The sequence below is a fragment of the Loxodonta africana genome, chromosome 1 (assembly GCF_030014295.1).
Source record: "Loxodonta africana isolate mLoxAfr1 chromosome 1, mLoxAfr1.hap2, whole genome shotgun sequence".
Lineage (NCBI taxonomy): Eukaryota > Metazoa > Chordata > Mammalia > Proboscidea > Elephantidae > Loxodonta > Loxodonta africana.
The window spans coordinates 95,012,405-95,028,727 of record NC_087342.1 but is presented as its reverse complement, the minus strand read 5'-3'; the positions used below and the strand labels follow the sequence as shown (position 1 = coordinate 95,028,727).

Genomic DNA, 16,323 nt, shown 5'->3' with positions numbered 1-16,323 from the left:
GTGGTGGTAGGTTAAAACCAAAGCCGTCGCTGTCAAGTCATTTCTAACTCATGGCGACCCCATATGTTACGGAGTAGAACTGCTCCATACAGTTTTCTCTGCTGTAATCTTTTACAGAAGGAGATCACCAGGCCTAATGGTCTGTGGTGCCTCTGGGTGAGTTCTTACTGCCAACCTTCAGGTTAATAGTGCAGTGGAAGCTGCCTATTCTAAAGCTGTATGTATTCAGCAAAGCAGGGCTGCCCTGAGGCATGGAGGCTGCAGAGAGGAGGAGGCGGGTGTAGTTCCTGGCAAAGGGGAGGCTATTTGGGGTGGGTCTGGTGCTGTGGACTGCAGGCCAGGAACCCAAGCCAGGGTTCAGTATCCATGCAGGACCCCCGCAGGCATGATGGCTTTGCTCCAGAAAGTTAAGAAGAAAAACCTGGTCCCTAGAGACATACATGGCGAAGAAGGACAGAGAGATGGCACCTTATCCAGAGCTGAGCACTTGAGGGCTGTAGCCCCATCCCTGATAATGAAAGAGGGAGGGTAGTGCCTCCTCGCACGATGAAAAGCCCCTCTCCCACTCCGAGCTCACCAGACACAAATGTGTGTAGGTGATACACCAACTGCCAGTCGGATCAAGAAAATGAGCTGCAATTGGATTTTGCCCTTTTTTATTTAAAGTTTTTATTGATTCTTGTGGAGTGAATTAAACGTGAACCCCAGAATGAAAAGAGATCTATAGCATCTCCGTGAAGGAAATGGGACACCGTAAATATGACATATCCGCCGCCGCTGAGAGGGAAAGTGGGGCCCCAAATACTGCTGGGGAGAGATGGGAGCAAGAGGGGAGGCACGGGGATTCGGGGCTCACCCACCCCATCCTCTGTTCAGCTCAAGATCCTCCCAGGGGCCTGTACAGGTCCTAGGCTTCCTGGGAGGTGGTCTTCGGTGGGCGGGTTATCCTTCCAGGCCTGCTGGAGCTTTGGCTGTCTAAGCTGTTGTGCTCTTGTCCATGGAGATGGAGAGAGAAAGCAGGAAGAGAGGAGGAAGAGAGAGTGGGTGAGAGAGAGAGAACAAGAGCAGCAAGAAGGCAGAGTGAGCATCCTGCCTGGCTGAGGTGGTTTCTGAGGAAGGCAGAGGTGGCCGAGGAAGCAGGCCTGGCAGAGAGGCAGAACACAAGCACACAGCCCTAGAAGATTCGTTCCAAAGCAGGGGCTGGGGCTGGGCCTGCAGAGAAACTAGGGTGCCAGGCCAGAACAGGACCCTTTCTCACCAACAACATCCAGGCCGCCTGAGGGAAGCTCTTTATCTGAAGACCCTGTAATCACCCCTAGCCCCAGGCAGCAGAGGCCACCCCTGGCCTCTCCTCCCCGCTCAGGGGTCCAGGCCCCTGTGCTCAGAAGTCCGCCCAGTGTGATGCAGGAATGTTGGTGCCCCTGCTACACCCTCCTCCATCTTGGGAGGGGAGGTGGGCAGATGCAACATAGTGTGGGGTACTGGGAAAGCACCTCAGAAGGCCAGGGTTCCAGACCCCAGTTCCTTCAATGAGTCCCTTCCCTGCCTCAGGTTTCTCCTCTCCCCAGATGTCACTTGCTCCCAGGTGGGCATGAGAATGGCATGGGAGAGGACCTAGGAATAGAATGTCCTACAGCAATGTAAGGGATTAACCAAGGCTAGCACCTAGCCAGGCTATGACCCCCCACAGAGCCATCCCGATCCTGTCCCAAAGCCCACCCAACTGACCCCCTCTTCAAGTCTCTGCCTCCCTGCAGTCACCATGCCCACCTGGTCCCTCGCAGGACCTGAGCCCCAAAAGCCCTCTGTAGCCCACCTTCCTGCTGGCCTTTTCAGAGACACCACACTTCTCAGGATGCAGGAGAGCCCCACGTACGCTGGCTCCCTGCCAGCACTTACAGTATTCCCAGGTCTCATGGGCTGGTAGGGAAGATGCACCATCCCAGTTATTTCTGAAAGGCAGCCAACAGGCAGGTAGACATGCTGGAGCTTGGGGGGGGGGGGGAGGCGGGGCTTGTTCCAGGGCCAGTGAGCCCCCTCCCCAGGGGTGGGACCCCGCTATCAGCTCTTGGATGCTGCTCCAAGCTGAGTTTTTCCACTGGATCTGCCTCCAAATGGGCAGAGTCTCAGCCTTTTCCTCTATACTCCCAGGGTCTTGGCCTGATGCTCCCAGGTAGAACTGGGGGTCACCTGGGCCTGGCCCACTCCCTTTCAATGTCCTAATTGGCTCAGGGAGCAGGGAGGGTTCCCTAGCTCTTGGGTCAAGATTCTGCTAATAATCTAGGAGTTCTTTGAGAAATGAGGTCCCTGCAGCCTCATGAGTCCATCTGACCCCAGAAAACCTCACCTATAACAAAGAGAAGGACCGACAAGTAGAACAATCCTCCTCTGGTGTGTGGCAGAGTGCTGGGTGGCCTGCCCAGGCTAGCGACCCACTGTCACAGTTCAGGGCAGAGGGTACGTGGCGTTTACCTGGGAAAGCCCAACACCAGGCTCAAGTCAGAGAGGCTCGGTGGCTTGATCAAGACCACACAGCTTCAGGTGGGGCGTGGACCAGAACTGAGGGCTCCTTCCTGCCTCTGAGTGCATCGCTGTCCATCTCGGCACCCTAAACTTGGTGACAGGGCCCCTTGTCATTGTCCAGCTCCAGGATGGTGTCCCAAAAGGCTGTGGCTGCCCTGCTGGTGGTGCACGTGGCTGCCATGCTCGCCTCCCAGATGGAAGCCTTTGTTCCTATCTTCACCTACAGCGAAATCCGGAGGATGCAGGTAAGAAACCACCCCGGCTGTCCACCTTCCCAGACATGGCAGATGTGACTCACAGCCCTGCTCAGCACTGACGTGGTGCTGGTCTCACTCAAGCAAAAGGGTTATCTCAGTAAAACCACATTTAATTAATGGTGCCAGCAACACCAAGGGCAGCATGAAAAAGCCAGGGCCCAGGGTAACCCTGAGCTCCAGCCATCTCTGTAGCCACCTCCACTCCTTCCCTAGCACCACTCAAAGATGTCAGTGGCTCCCATTAAGTGTCAGCTTTTCCCCACCCCTGCCCATCCTTTGGAGGAAATTTTCAATTAACAAGCACATAAATATTTATTACTGAGAATTTCTGCTGTAGAAGGTGCCACCCTGGGCCACAGCATACACAGAAATCTAAGACCCTCCTCTTGCGTTCAGCGAGCAGACACAAACATTGGAAGAATTAACCAACAATAGGAGACAAAAGAAAGACGTCACAAGGCAGGACATGATTAATTGCCCAATAAGTTTTTTTAAGGGATGCCGATCATAAGCTCTGGGCTCAGAGGAGGAGTAAATCATTGTGAGCTGGAGCTTGTTTAGAAGCCCTCAGGGAAAAGGTGAAACTTGAGCTGGGGGCCTCAAGGGACAAGGTGGGAGGAAGTGATGGGAGCAAACCCTGCGAAGTGGGAAAGAAAGTGGTTTTCACACAGTAGTGGCATAGCCACCCTCTTTTGAGACCGAAAGGAAATAAGATGGGCCTAAGGTGGCATAGTGGTTCAGAGCTACGGCTGCCAACCGAAAGGATGGCAGTTCTAACTCACCAAGGTGCTCCTTGGAAACCCCATAGGGCAGTTCTACTCTGTCCTATCGAGTCACCTTGAGTCGGAACTGACTTGATGGCAATAGGTTTGGTGTGGGTTTAGAAGGTCCCTAGAGGTTCTTAGGCAACACTAAGAGTTTGAACTGGACTGTTAACTGAAAGGTTGTTGGTTCGAACCCACCCAGCAGTACCTCAGAAGAAAAGGCCTGGCAATTTGCTTCTGTTAAGGTTACAGGCAAAAAAAAAAAAAAAACCCTCAGAGCAGTTCTGCTCTGTCACACATGGGATCGCCACGAGTTGAAATTGATTAGGCAGCAACTAACAACAACAACAAAGGTCCCTGGGTGGCACAAACGGTTTGCGCTCAACTACTAACCTAAAGGTTGGTGGTTGGAACTTACCCAGCTGCTCCACAGAAGAAAGCCCTGGCAATTTGCTTCATAAACATTATAGTCAAGAAAACTCTACGGAGCAGTTCTCCTCTGTAACACATGCGGTCATCATGAGTTGGAATGACTTGACGGCAACAGGTTTAATGGAACTCAGGCAGTGGGGCCTAGCTAAAACTGGACTACCAGATCTGCCTTTCTGGTGCCTTTAATGCTGGACTTCAAGGGATTCGGAGAGTCTGTGCAGACATTCAGTTCTCTCTAACACAAGGCAATGAGGAAACAGGACTTTCCTGATCTATCTGAGACCAAGGCTCCAGTAGGGACAAATACACTAAATTGGCTCTGCTGGGAGGCTCTACCGTGGCCCCTGGGTAGAGCCTCTCCCTATCTGCCCACTCTATGCACAGGGAAGGTTTCCAGATACCCAGGAACAGAACCCTTAGCAGAGGCCAGGATGAACCCAGCTTGCCTTCTTCAGGGGCAGAAATGGAAACTGATAGAGGTGATGCTGCAGCAGGCCTTCTAGATGTACCCCCACCCTACGTTCTTCCAAGGAGATGACCGATTGTTCTAGAATCACCATGTATCGGGGCCTGCCAAGAGCCCAATCCCAAGAGTGTCGTTGAGAAACCAAAGACATTGGGTGTGTGTGATCGCAGGAGACCTGCAAGCAGGATACCAGGCGAGTTTCAGGGCTGGACAGCAACAGTCAAACTCAGTAGAATGTAAACTAACAAAACAGCAACCAGAGGACACTTTGCATTAATCTGCTGTAAGCTTTTTCTCCTCATAATTGCCAGGCACCAGGATTTTTACAAAGCTGCAAACTCCTTCCTCCATAATTCATCTCCCTGTCTCACCTGTTATAAATCACCTCCTGGGGACTCCGAGTTCCTGGGCCACCCCATGGCGCCCTCACAGGCTATGCTGTCTTGCCACCTTTTTTATAGGCTCTCTGCTAAGAAAAACACATTTTCATACTTTATATGCATGAAGGGCGGCCGTTATTTTTAGCATTTTAACTTAATTAACAGTAACGATCTGAGTGTGATGTTTTAACTACAGAGGAATGGATTCCTCTTCAAGTTGACCTCTTGGTGGACAATTCCAAGGGCCACTCCTAAGCCACCAGGGCTCTGAGCCTCCTCATGGAAGAGGCAGCTGGGGAGGAGGGGCTGTTTTGGTCTGTGAGATGCTCAGATACTTAACACCCCTGGTAGAGATGGACTGGAGCCAACTGGGCAGGTCGAGGGAAGGTAGGTTTTGTGCAGTTTTATTGGTTTGCACTCAACTAAGATTGGCAGTTAGAACCCATCTAGTGGTGCCACGGAAAGCAGGTCTGGCAATCAGCTTCTGTAAGGATTATAGCCAAGAAAACACTATGGAGCTCAGTTCTGCTGTATAACACATGGGCGTAATATGAGTTGGAATGAACTTGATGGCAACAAGTTTGTTTTTTTCTTTTGTTGTGGTGTTTTGTTTGTTTTGGTTTTGGTTTTGGTTTTGGTTTTGGTTTTATGATACACCCCTAGGAAAGGGAGCGGAACAATGGGCAAAAGAAATTGCTGAGTGTGCAGCAGAGGTCTGAGAAGGCGAGGTCTCTGGACCCGGCAGAGTCCATGCAGGAAGAAGAAAGCAAAGTTATCAAGGTAAGCAGCCATCCTGGGAACAGTGCAGAAAAACTCGGTGGAAGGTTGGTTCTCCCTACCAAGCAAGGAGGCAGGGCCTGCCAACTGCAGCCATGGAATGTTCTAGAATATAGCAATGAACAAGGCATTCAGGCAACGAGCTTTATCCTAGAAGGGAGAGATGAGCACCAATGAGAAGACAAGTAGATTATTGCAGGCCCCAAGTAGGGCAGTCAATAGAGAGTGATTGTTGGGGGGGGGGGCGGGTGCCACTTTGGCTGGGGAGGGGTCAGGGAAGGCCTCTAGGAAGAGGTGATATTGGATTTGAAACCTGATGGTGAGAAGGAGCCATCCATGCAAGTGCTGGAGGAAAGAAGGAGAGCAAACCAAAGGGCCTGCCCAGGATGCACCTGGGGGTTTGAGGCCCTAGTGGCTAGGGTGTATTGAGAAAGGGTGAGGGGAGGTCAGCAGGCCCACTTCAGGCAGGGCCGGGGGGTTAGGCAAGACATCTGGAAAGTGACCTGATCTGACTTAGAACAATCTCAAGCAGCACAAAGTGGAGGCAGACCAATCAGGAGGCAGCTGCAGCCCTCCAGGAGAGAGAGCTGCCAGTTCCTCTCCTCCAAAATAGGAACCCAGGGAGACACCTACAGGTGTCAAGACTCAGGGAATGGGTCATCCACTGAGGGTTAGGAGGCATAGATTGTCAGCTCTGGAGGGAGGTTGAGGTCATCCAATCCAGCCCTTTAATTTCACAGACTCATTTATCCACACCGAATATTTATTGAGCTCCTACCATGTGCAAAGGAGTCCCTGAGTATGCAGATGATTAGCATGCTCAGCTGCTAACTCAAAGGCTGGAGGTTTGAGTCCACCCAGAGGCATCTCAGAAGAAAAGCCTGGAGATCCACTTCCGAAAAATCAGCCTTTGAAAGCCCTACGGAGCACAGTTCTACTCTGACACATGTGGGGCTGCCATGAGTCAGAATTGACTAGATGGCAACTGATTACTGCGTGCAAGGCACTGGGGATAGAGCAGTGAACAAAAAAAAACTCCTGCTCACACTCTGGTGGGAGAGACAGATCGCAAATAAGGTCAATAAGCAAACTCTGTATATATATATATATTTAAAAAAAAAAAAAAAATATATATATATATATATATGAAACCCTGGTGGTGTAGCAGTTAAGTGCTACGGCTACTAACCAAAAGGTCGGCAGTTCAAATCCATCAGGTGCTCTTTGGAAACTCTATGGCACATTTCTCCTCTGTCCTATACGGTCGCTACGAGTTGGAATCGACTTGACAGCAACAGCCACGGGGTATATATATGATAGAGGTTATGGAGGAAAATAAAGCAAGGAAAGGAGATGGGATTGATCAGAATTTTAAATAGGGTTATCGGAGAGTCATTATAAGAAAACAGTATTCACACAAAGACCTAAAGAGAGAGAAGGAGTGACCACAGGGTGTCTGGGGAAGACAGTCCCAGGGGAAAGAACTGCCAGTACGAAGGCCCTGAGGCAGAAGAGGCCTTGTATATTCAGTGAACAGTGCAGGGGCTGGAGTGGCTGGAGCAGAGGATACCACAGGGAAAGAGTGGGGGGTGGGGGGTTGAGACCAGACTATGGACTTCATAGGTCACTGCCAAGACTTTACTTCCACTCTGCTGAGGTGGGAGCCTTTGGAGGCTTTTGAAAAGGAGAAACATGATCTGATTCACATTTTAAAGGGAGTTCCCCAGCTGCTGTATCTAGAACAGATTGAAAAGGCAAAGGCAGGGTTAGGGGGACCCCTGAGGAGACTGCTGCATCATCCAAGACAGAGAGACAGTGGCTTGGCCCAGGGTTGTCATGGTGGAGGCGGGCGAAGCGGTCAGAATCTGAAACTCTTTTTAGAAATAGAGAAGCCCACAGAATTTGTGGAAAGATTGGGTGTAGAGAAAAGTGAAAAATGACTTTAGGATTTTTGGCTGGAACACCTGCCGGGATGAATTTTCTCTTCACTGAGACAGTGAAGACTGCAGTGGGAGCAGATCAGTGGGAAGACGATCGGGAGGTCAGACTGGACCCATGAACTGGGAGATGCCTATTGGGCACCCACATGAAGACATTGCACAGGCAGGCAAATACACAAATCTGGAGTTAAGAGAGGTTGGGGCCAGGGACATAAGTGTGGGAGTCACCAGTGATTAGATGGAATTTAAAGACAAGACTGGGTGAGATCCCTGGGGGGGGGTGGGTGTGGGTGTATAAGAGGAGAGGCCCCAGGACTGAGAGCAGACACTTCCACGTCAAGGGCAGGGGAGGTAAGGAGACTGACATCAGAGAGGGCCAGGGCCTTGCCCAAGGTCACACAGTAGTCACAGCAGAACCGAGCCTGGATTCCATGATTCCCACCTGCCATCTACACCCAGGCCAGAGATCTTCCCCCACCCTCTTCAGGTGGCTACTGCTGTCTATAAATATAGCAAGGTCAGAGGTCAGGTGTACAGCCCAGAGGGTAACCTTAGCAGTGTGGGGTTCTTTTTCTTCCTCACTTCCACTAAGGCCTCCTCAGGCTCACCAGGAGAGAGCTGGTAGTGAGTCATACAGTTGGCAAGAGTGGCGCTTACTCAGAACTACCCTCTAGATGTACCAGAGATACGAGTTTGCGTCACTAATGCCAAGGTCTCAATGGCACATGATACAGCATCCGTCTCCGGGAAGCTTGGACCTCCCCAGGACCATGAACCTAGAACAGGGCTGGGAGGTCCCTTAGGGGCCATCCAGTGACGCAGCCTCATTTCAAAGTGAGGAGACTGAGGCATTGCCACACCAAGGGAATGGCACAGCCAGGACTCGAACCAGCCACAACATCCAGCTGAGAACACCTCTGCAGCTGCTTGCTCTTCAGGCATCCCTAGCCCCTTCAGGTCTAGTGTACAGGCCCAGGCCCATTTCCCACGTGCAGGGAACTGGTGGGAGGTGGAGGAGTGGGAGCTGGGGCTCCTCTGACACAGTCAGCCATCCGTATTGTACAGCAAGACATTTGCCCTGGGAGGCTCTGGGGGGTGACTGCAACACCAGTCAGCCCCACCTGGCTCTGCCTCAAGGCTGCAGCAAACTCCCTTGGTGTGGAGCATCCAGACAGCTCAGCTCCTCTAGGGTCTCGACAGCGTCCCCTCAGTGCAAGAGATAGTATAGCCTGATGGTCGTCAGCACAGACCCTGGGGTCAAGCCCTCTGGGTTTAGCATCTACTCCCTCTTCTACTTACTACCAGTGTGACCTTGAGCAAGTTACTTGATCTCGTTGTGCCTCAGTTTCCTTATCTGCAAAATGGGGACACTAATTGTCCCTACCACGTAGGGTCATTGAGAGGCTTCATATATGTAAAGCACTTAGAAGGATGCCTGGCACGTAATAAGGCTCCACAACGTTAGCTGATATTGTGGTGAGCGCACCCCTTCAGACACAGCTTCCTCCACAGGAGAGGCTTGTTTATCCTCCCAGCAGGTCTCAGAGGCTCCCTCTGGATGGCCAAGGTCTGGCCTTCTGGTTAGAACTGAGGGGAGGTGCCAGGATCCCCGGAGGAGCCAGAAGAGTGGGGTAGGCAGGGTAGTGTGGCCAGCGGGCCCCTTTTGCCACCAGGGGTTAAAAGCCCTCTCTGTGCCTCTCCCTTCTTCTTTAACTCTGCCTTATTTCACAGCTGACTGCTCCTGTGGAAATTGGAATGAGGATGGACTCCAGGCAGCTGGAAAAGTACCAGGCCGCCCTGGAAGGGCTGCTGAGTGAGATGCTGCTGTCTACCCAAATGGTATGGGGGTGGGGTGTCCTCTGCCCACCCTGGTATTGATATTCGAGGAGCGCCATCTGAGCAGGGTTTAGGGACAGCGATTTGTTTTTCTGCTTTACATTTGAGAACATTAAGCCGTCTTCTCCAGTGGGGCACCCTTCCCTCCTCTGAGGGGAGCCTAGTCACAGAGCACCGCTGGCTCTAATGGCCAGCAACGGGTGTCTCATAAGTCCCTGCCTCAATGGCTCACGTCTGACCCCCAAATGCCTCTGGCAGAGGGCCACAACAAAATCAATGACTACCCTCCAGCCTCCCTCCCTCCAAGCTCCAGATATTTCCATCCCTCCCTAAGCATCACCATGACTGAGTGGTTGCCTTTACTGCAATCCAGCCACAAAAGCCTCTGTTCTTCCATCCCATCCTGCAGACCAAAGTCCTGAGCCCCAGCTGGCCTTGCCCCGTTCAAGGTCTGCCCGAATTACTGTGCAAAGCTAGATCTTGTCTGACAAACAGCCACTAATTACTTCTCACAGTCCCAGGAGGAGAGGAGAGAGACACAGAGAGAGTGTTGGAGATGGAGGAACCGGGAGGTTAAATGACTTGCCCCAGGCTACAGAGAAAGCCAGAGGTAGAGCTTCTAGAAGCCTAACAGAAACTCCTGCCTTCCCCACCCCACAGCCTGCCCTGCGTGCCCCCTCCTCCCTCGGATCCGCGGGCAGGTTTTAGGGGGAGGTTTTTTTTTTTTTTTTCATAAGCGGGCAGCTGACACCACTGATCTCCAAACCTTTGCTTTTTCTTCCCCAGCAGCTGAGTGACGAACCCTGCTCCAGGAAGAAGGTGGACTGAACTGGGAGCCCCTGCCCAGATATCTGCACAGCCCATCAGCTCAACTGGGAAGGAAAACACCCTCTCCAAAGCCAATCCCCCTGCAGTAAATAAAGCACGAAATGTACAGAAAGGATTCTTTCATTTAATATGTTAATTTCCCAAGAGTAAGCTCTGGTCACAAGAAAAAGGGAAAAAAAGCACAGAGGGAGCTGGTCATCAATGGTGCATATATTAACCAAACGAGAGCCTTTTGTAAGTTCTAAGTTCAAATATTACATTGTTGTCATTGTCGGGTGCCGTCAGGTCGATTCCAACTTGTAGCGACCCCATGTGACAGAATAGAACTGCCCCAAAGAGTTTTCTTGGCTGTAATCTTTACAGAAGCAGATTGCCAGATCTTTCTGGGTAGGTTCAAACTGCCAACCTTTAGGTTAGCAGCCGAGCACTTAACCACTGCACCACCAGGGCACCTATAAGTACTATGTTAGACCCATCGAATTGGAAGAGTTCTCACTGCAGGTGAGAAAACAGAGGACCAGAGTGATGGATTTTTTTTTCCACACTCTGAGTCAGAGGTAGAGTAAGGACTGAAATTCAGGTCTCCTGCATCCTGGTCCATTCTCTGTCTACTGAGAAGCTCTAGGTCCAACGGGCCAGAGGATTTTTAAGGCCTCTGCACTCAGCCCCTTACTGAGTAACTTCCAACCAGCCCTTTAACCTCAATGAGCCTTTGCAAAAGCAAGGTGGTAATATCCGCCTGGAGAGCTGGGGACAGTGGCACCAGCAAAGATTAAATTACAATTATCATTATCACCTTGTGACTACATGCTCCAGCATCCGCAGCAAAATTACCTAGCCAACCCACTTATTTCTGCCTTCTAAACAAAACTGGATGGGAGATTTCATTCTAATTTAATTTAACATTAATGAATGTTTATTTATTTATAAACTGCAGCCATATAGGAACCATGGCTTCCTCCATCCATAGGTTACTAACAATTAGACACCATGGCCATTTTGTCTTTCCACCCACCCCAACCACTGTGAGGACTTAGTCACAGGAAAGAGTTATCGGGACAAGACCCTAACCCTTAGTAAGAACCCCCTTTTGGGGTGCTGTGGCTGCTCCTGAGGAACACCCAGCCTGATCCGCTGCACGGTCACATGTGTTCCCCATGCACATACCGATAAGCCCAAGCACAGCTGCAGGTTCTTGGGAAACACTGCCAAGACGCCGGGTAATAAATGGAGAGGGCTGCAGCGAGGCACCTGGGGAGCCAAAGAGGCAAAAACAGAATCTATAACGTGTGCGATTGGGAGGCCCTGAATCCAAGACTTCTCCTCACCCTTGTAAGTTCTACCATGCCAGTCCATTCCACTCTCTGTAACACACACCAAGGAGCAGAAAAACAGCCCCTTTCCACGTGGCAAATACAGATTTTGTGTCCTCCTCTCACCCTTGGCCCAATGTTCCCTCATAGTGTGACTACCTTCCCCTATCAGCAGCAGGGGGTGCGTATATCTGAGGCTTGCGCCCTGGCACTGTCTGGGGAATTTGCCCTAAGATCCTGGGAGCCGAGTTGGCCCCTGACTAATGGAGACCCCATGCACAAAATGAAATGCTATTTGATCCTGTGCTATCCCCACGATCATTTGCAGATCAGACTGCTGTGATCCACGGGGTTTCTGTTGGTTGATTTTCGGAAGTAGATCGCCAGGCCTTTCTTCCTAGTCTGCTTTAGTCTGGAAGCTCCACTGAAATCTATTCAGCATCGTAACAACATGCAAGCCTCCGCTAATAGACAGGTGGTAGCTGTGCACGAGGTGTATTGGTCAGGGATGGAACCCAGCTCTCCCGCAGGGAAGGCGAGGATTCCACCACTGAACCACCACTGCCCTCTTACCAGTTGCTGTTGCGTCTACCCAACTACCCCCGTGTGTGCCAGAATAGAATTGTGCCCCACAGAGTTTTCAATAGCTAATTTTTGGGAAGTAGATCTCCAAATCTTTCTTCTGAGGTACCTCGGGGTAGACTTGAACCTCCAATCTTTCAGGTAGCAGCCAAGAGCATTAACCGTTTGCACAAGCCAGGAACTCCAGGAGTTAAATACCAGCATTGAAAGAGGTGGCATGGAGGGAACTAGGACCCCTAGGAGGTTTCATCCCAGGTGACATGCATTTCTTAAAATGGGAGTTGGTTCAGCGACTACAGTGCCTGGGAAGGGTGAGGGCGCTGTCCGTTCTGCAGAGAACACCTATTCAAAGCCCACACTGCAGCCCAGCTTCCCCTGCCCTCACCCCGCAGCCTCTGATGTGCTCCTCCGTAATGAGTTGCAACAGGGCCCCAGCTACCACCTACATCTGTATGCACAGTGTCCCCGCTGGGTGTTTAGATATGTCGGCTCCTTTCTTTGGTTTTCCTCCTTCTGCCACTGTTCGATTTCTCACAGTCAGTTCAAATAATTCTTTTTCACCAATGAGCTTCTCTAGTTTCCCGGACTGTGGCCTCAATTGCTTACAGGACATGCACAGACTTGGAAGAAATTAAAATCAGGGGGTTGGGAGGACTCTGTGAAGTGAGCCAAGAGGAAAAGTCCAAGTTTTCATAAAGCAGAAGAAAAGAGAGATACGATCCTGGTTAAAGCTCTAGAATGACCTGAGCAGAAACCAACCGGAATCAGAGACCTGGAGTAGCCAGCAGGGCGAGGACACCATGCCTCCTCACTTCTTGCTGAGGTTTATCTAGTAAAACCTGCAAGGCTCTCTCCAGATACCTGGCAATTAGGGAGACTTACAGATTACGCTGTCTTCATCTGGAATGTACTTTGCACTTAACAGGACCACAGGTAAATTATAGGGCAACCTGAACTTAGCTTCAGAAGATAGAGATGATGAGGTATTTTCTCAGTAACCACATCCGTGTGATTTTATAATTACTGAGCTACGTGGATTTGCCGTGAAATTGAATAGTTAAAAGCAAAGAGTAATTGCTTGATACCCGTACTCTATAATTTAGTATAATCTAATCATGGACAAAGCCAAAAGAAAATGTTCTGAAAGCATTCCATTTTTCTTTATATACAATTTGTTATTGACATCATATAATGTATTCCGTGCCTGTAAAGGAACGCTTGCCCACAGATATCAAAGTGTGAGAGTGGCCAGAAAAATGCGAGCTTCATTTAATTCTCAGCAGATTATGAAAAACAGGTGACACAGCTGCCTGTTAAACCCACTCTGGCATTTCTCTGTGACTCTTTATTTACCCCTCATTGATACACCGCGAAACCTAGATGAAAAGAGTAAGCTTCCTCTTCCACGGAGGATGAGATGTGGCAACAAAAAGTTGGGTGGTCCTTGAGTGGGAATGGGGGACCATTCCAGTCCAAATCTGAGCCCCAAATGACACCCATCTCCCCTCCCATTTCAACCACACGCTTTTGTGCCCCGCGCACACTCTGCCATGTGATGCCACTGGTGACATGATTCGAAGGAAGCCCAGGATAGCTAAGCGGGATGCCCAAGGCCCATGATGGGGTGGATCAAGGACAAGTCCATGGTCCCTGAGCATCTTTAAGGACCTGATAAATGTGTGCAGGGCTTTTTGCAGAAAGAGATGGAGGATGGAGCCCACTTAAAGATTTATGGCCATCGTTATTATAAGGCTCTGCTGAGACAGAGAGAGGTCAGCAGGACAGGGCCGGCATGACATCCCTGCAGGAATTCAGCACATCCTCCTGGCTGCCCCTCACCTCCGCTAACTGTGTGGATGTGGTTAGTAAGTAGATTTAGACACTGGAGCTTGTTTTCCCTCTTTGGTCTTTAATAAATCAGGAAGATCGGCTGCAGTCCGAGCTGCTCACCTAAAAAAACCCACAATAGAGTCATGAGAAGGTGGGCGTGCAGGGTAGCCATTGACTTTGCAAGATTGCTCCCATCCTCAACAGGCCCAGCTTAAGAATCACGTAGAAGACTCAGAAAGGCACCCTCTGAGAGTCCCCAGAAGGGCCTCGTGGGCAACTTCTGACAAGAGGCAGCAGTGGCAAAGATGCGCTGAAGTCAAGCCCTTCAGAAGAAAAGCTAAAAGGGTCAGTGGAAGAAGTGTGGGTTGATAGTCGTGTGGAGGGAAGTAAAAAGCAACGAGCTGACTTCACTAAAATGGGTAAAAGGGCCGTGGGGGTAGAGATTGTTGATGGAGGACCAAACAGGTATTATAGATCCAGGGAAGGGGCCGGACTGGAGCTAGGAGTTCATGAGAAAATGGAAAGGCCTGAGACCTGGGAGGAAAAATTGATTCGTGAGATTTCTTTTATGAATGGTCAACAGTCAATGCAGGGTAAGGGGACCAAAAGCCATTGCCATCGAGTCCATTCTGACTCATAGCAACCCTATAGGACAGAGTAGAACTGCCCCATAGGGCTTCCAAGGAGCAGCTGGTGGATTTGAACTGTCGACCTTTTGGTTAACAGCAAGTTCTTAACCACTGTACCACCAGGGAAGCATTAATCGGCAAATTCACCGAACTAGTTGACATTGCCTGGGTGCCTGTTAGCATGCTACACCAAAAAGCCTGTAAGGCCCAGCTACACAGGGCCATCAACTGCCAAAAGCCACAGTGGAGACTAGAAGGTGGCTCTGGGTAACTTGGGTAGCAAAAGGCTGCAAACATTATGGGTTTCAGGTTAGAGCGGAAGGAGCCCTGGTGGTACAACTGTGAAGGGCTTGGCTGCTAACCAAAAAGTTGGCAGTTCAAGCTTAGCCAGCAGCTCCGTGGGAGAAAGACCTGGCAATCTGGTCCTGTAAAGATTACAGCCTAGAAAACCATATGGGGCAGTTCTGCTCTGTCACATGGGTTCACTATGAGTTAGAATCTACTCAACGGCCACAATACATTAAAGGAAAGATAGCAGGGTTCAGAGGAGAAAAGGCTGTGGGTCATTTGGTCGCGGGTCTGTGGAGCATCGGCAGCGCCCCCAAACACAAAGAAGGCTGACAAAGCCCTCACTGTGGACCACCGCTGGGGGTGGCTCCAGTTCAGTACATATTTCTAAATTGCCCTGAGATCCATTGTGATGAAATAGACCATAACTCTGTGAAATGCTGTAGCGTTAACTTTGTTTAAGCATCAGTTTCAAGCCCTCTTAGAATACACAGGGCTAGTATTGATGCTGGAAGGCTCATTTTTTATATATTGAACTGCACAGCTGCAAGGAGTTGCACAAATGTTACCAACTCATTTGTCATGCAAACAGTGCTTCAGAAAGAAATAAAATACTATTATGTGGTATATGTGTTAGGCAATCACTATATCAAATTCATGGCATTCCGTGCAAACACAGGCAGAGAAAAGGAAAACAACACTTGGTGAGAAAAATCGCACCACATGGGAGCAGCGAAGCCAGGGAGACGGGGAGGCTGACAACGAAGCTGGACCAAGCCGAGGCTGTCATTTTCCCAGCAATTGTGGCCAGTGTTGAATACTCCCGTGGTAGAGCGAGTGGCAGGAATGCAAAACATGGGCAGAGGGTCCCTGCCCAGGCACCCAGGTGGAGGAGAAGGGACAGGTGGGGAGGGCATTTTGGGGGTAGAGCTACAGGGAGATGCCAGGAAGGAGGGAGAACTGAATGTGGTGGATAGAAACAGACTGGAACCTACAACAAATGTTTGAGAAAGGGAGTTGATGAGGGACGTGCCAGGAATACTGAGGGGATGAGGGGAAGAGGGAGGTTTTGGAAGGAAGACTATGAACTATGGTCCTATTCCCATTTGCTGTCACTCCCCATGCTTCCATTAGGGATTTCCTGGTTAAAAGCCTTCATGTAAGGAAATGGGGTGCCCTGTGGGAGGCTCCACACAGCCCTACGGCTGTAAAGACATAGGTTAAGTATAAGCAGTTATGAGCATGTGCTTGGCACCGGTCTAAGCACCTTACACAAATTACTTCTTCTAATCCTCCCAACAACCCTGTGAGGTTTACTGGAAACAAACTAGAAAAGTTCATTGGATGTGACTGCACATCCTAAAACAGGAGTGACGGCAACAGGATGTGTGACTCAGGGGTCTTCCCCTACCCATTTATCCTGACGAAAAGCCCACTGTCCAGCCACACGGCTTCCTTCGAGAGGACTTAACAGCCCA

At 50.3% G+C, this 16,323-nt stretch overlaps 1 protein-coding gene across 1 annotated transcript; it reads left to right on the top strand.

Moving 5' to 3' along the window:
- The first annotated feature begins 2,651 nt into the window (after positions 1 to 2,651).
- On the top strand, positions 2,652 to 9,471 carry MLN (motilin). Its single transcript, XM_003421058.2, has 3 exons — positions 2,652 to 2,768; positions 5,486 to 5,602; positions 9,271 to 9,471. The coding sequence occupies exons 1-3, from the start codon at positions 2,652 to 2,654 to the stop codon at positions 9,415 to 9,417; spliced, it is 381 nt and encodes a 126-aa protein (XP_003421106.2). The 3' UTR covers positions 9,418 to 9,471.
- Positions 9,472 to 16,323: the final 6,852 nt, after the last annotated feature.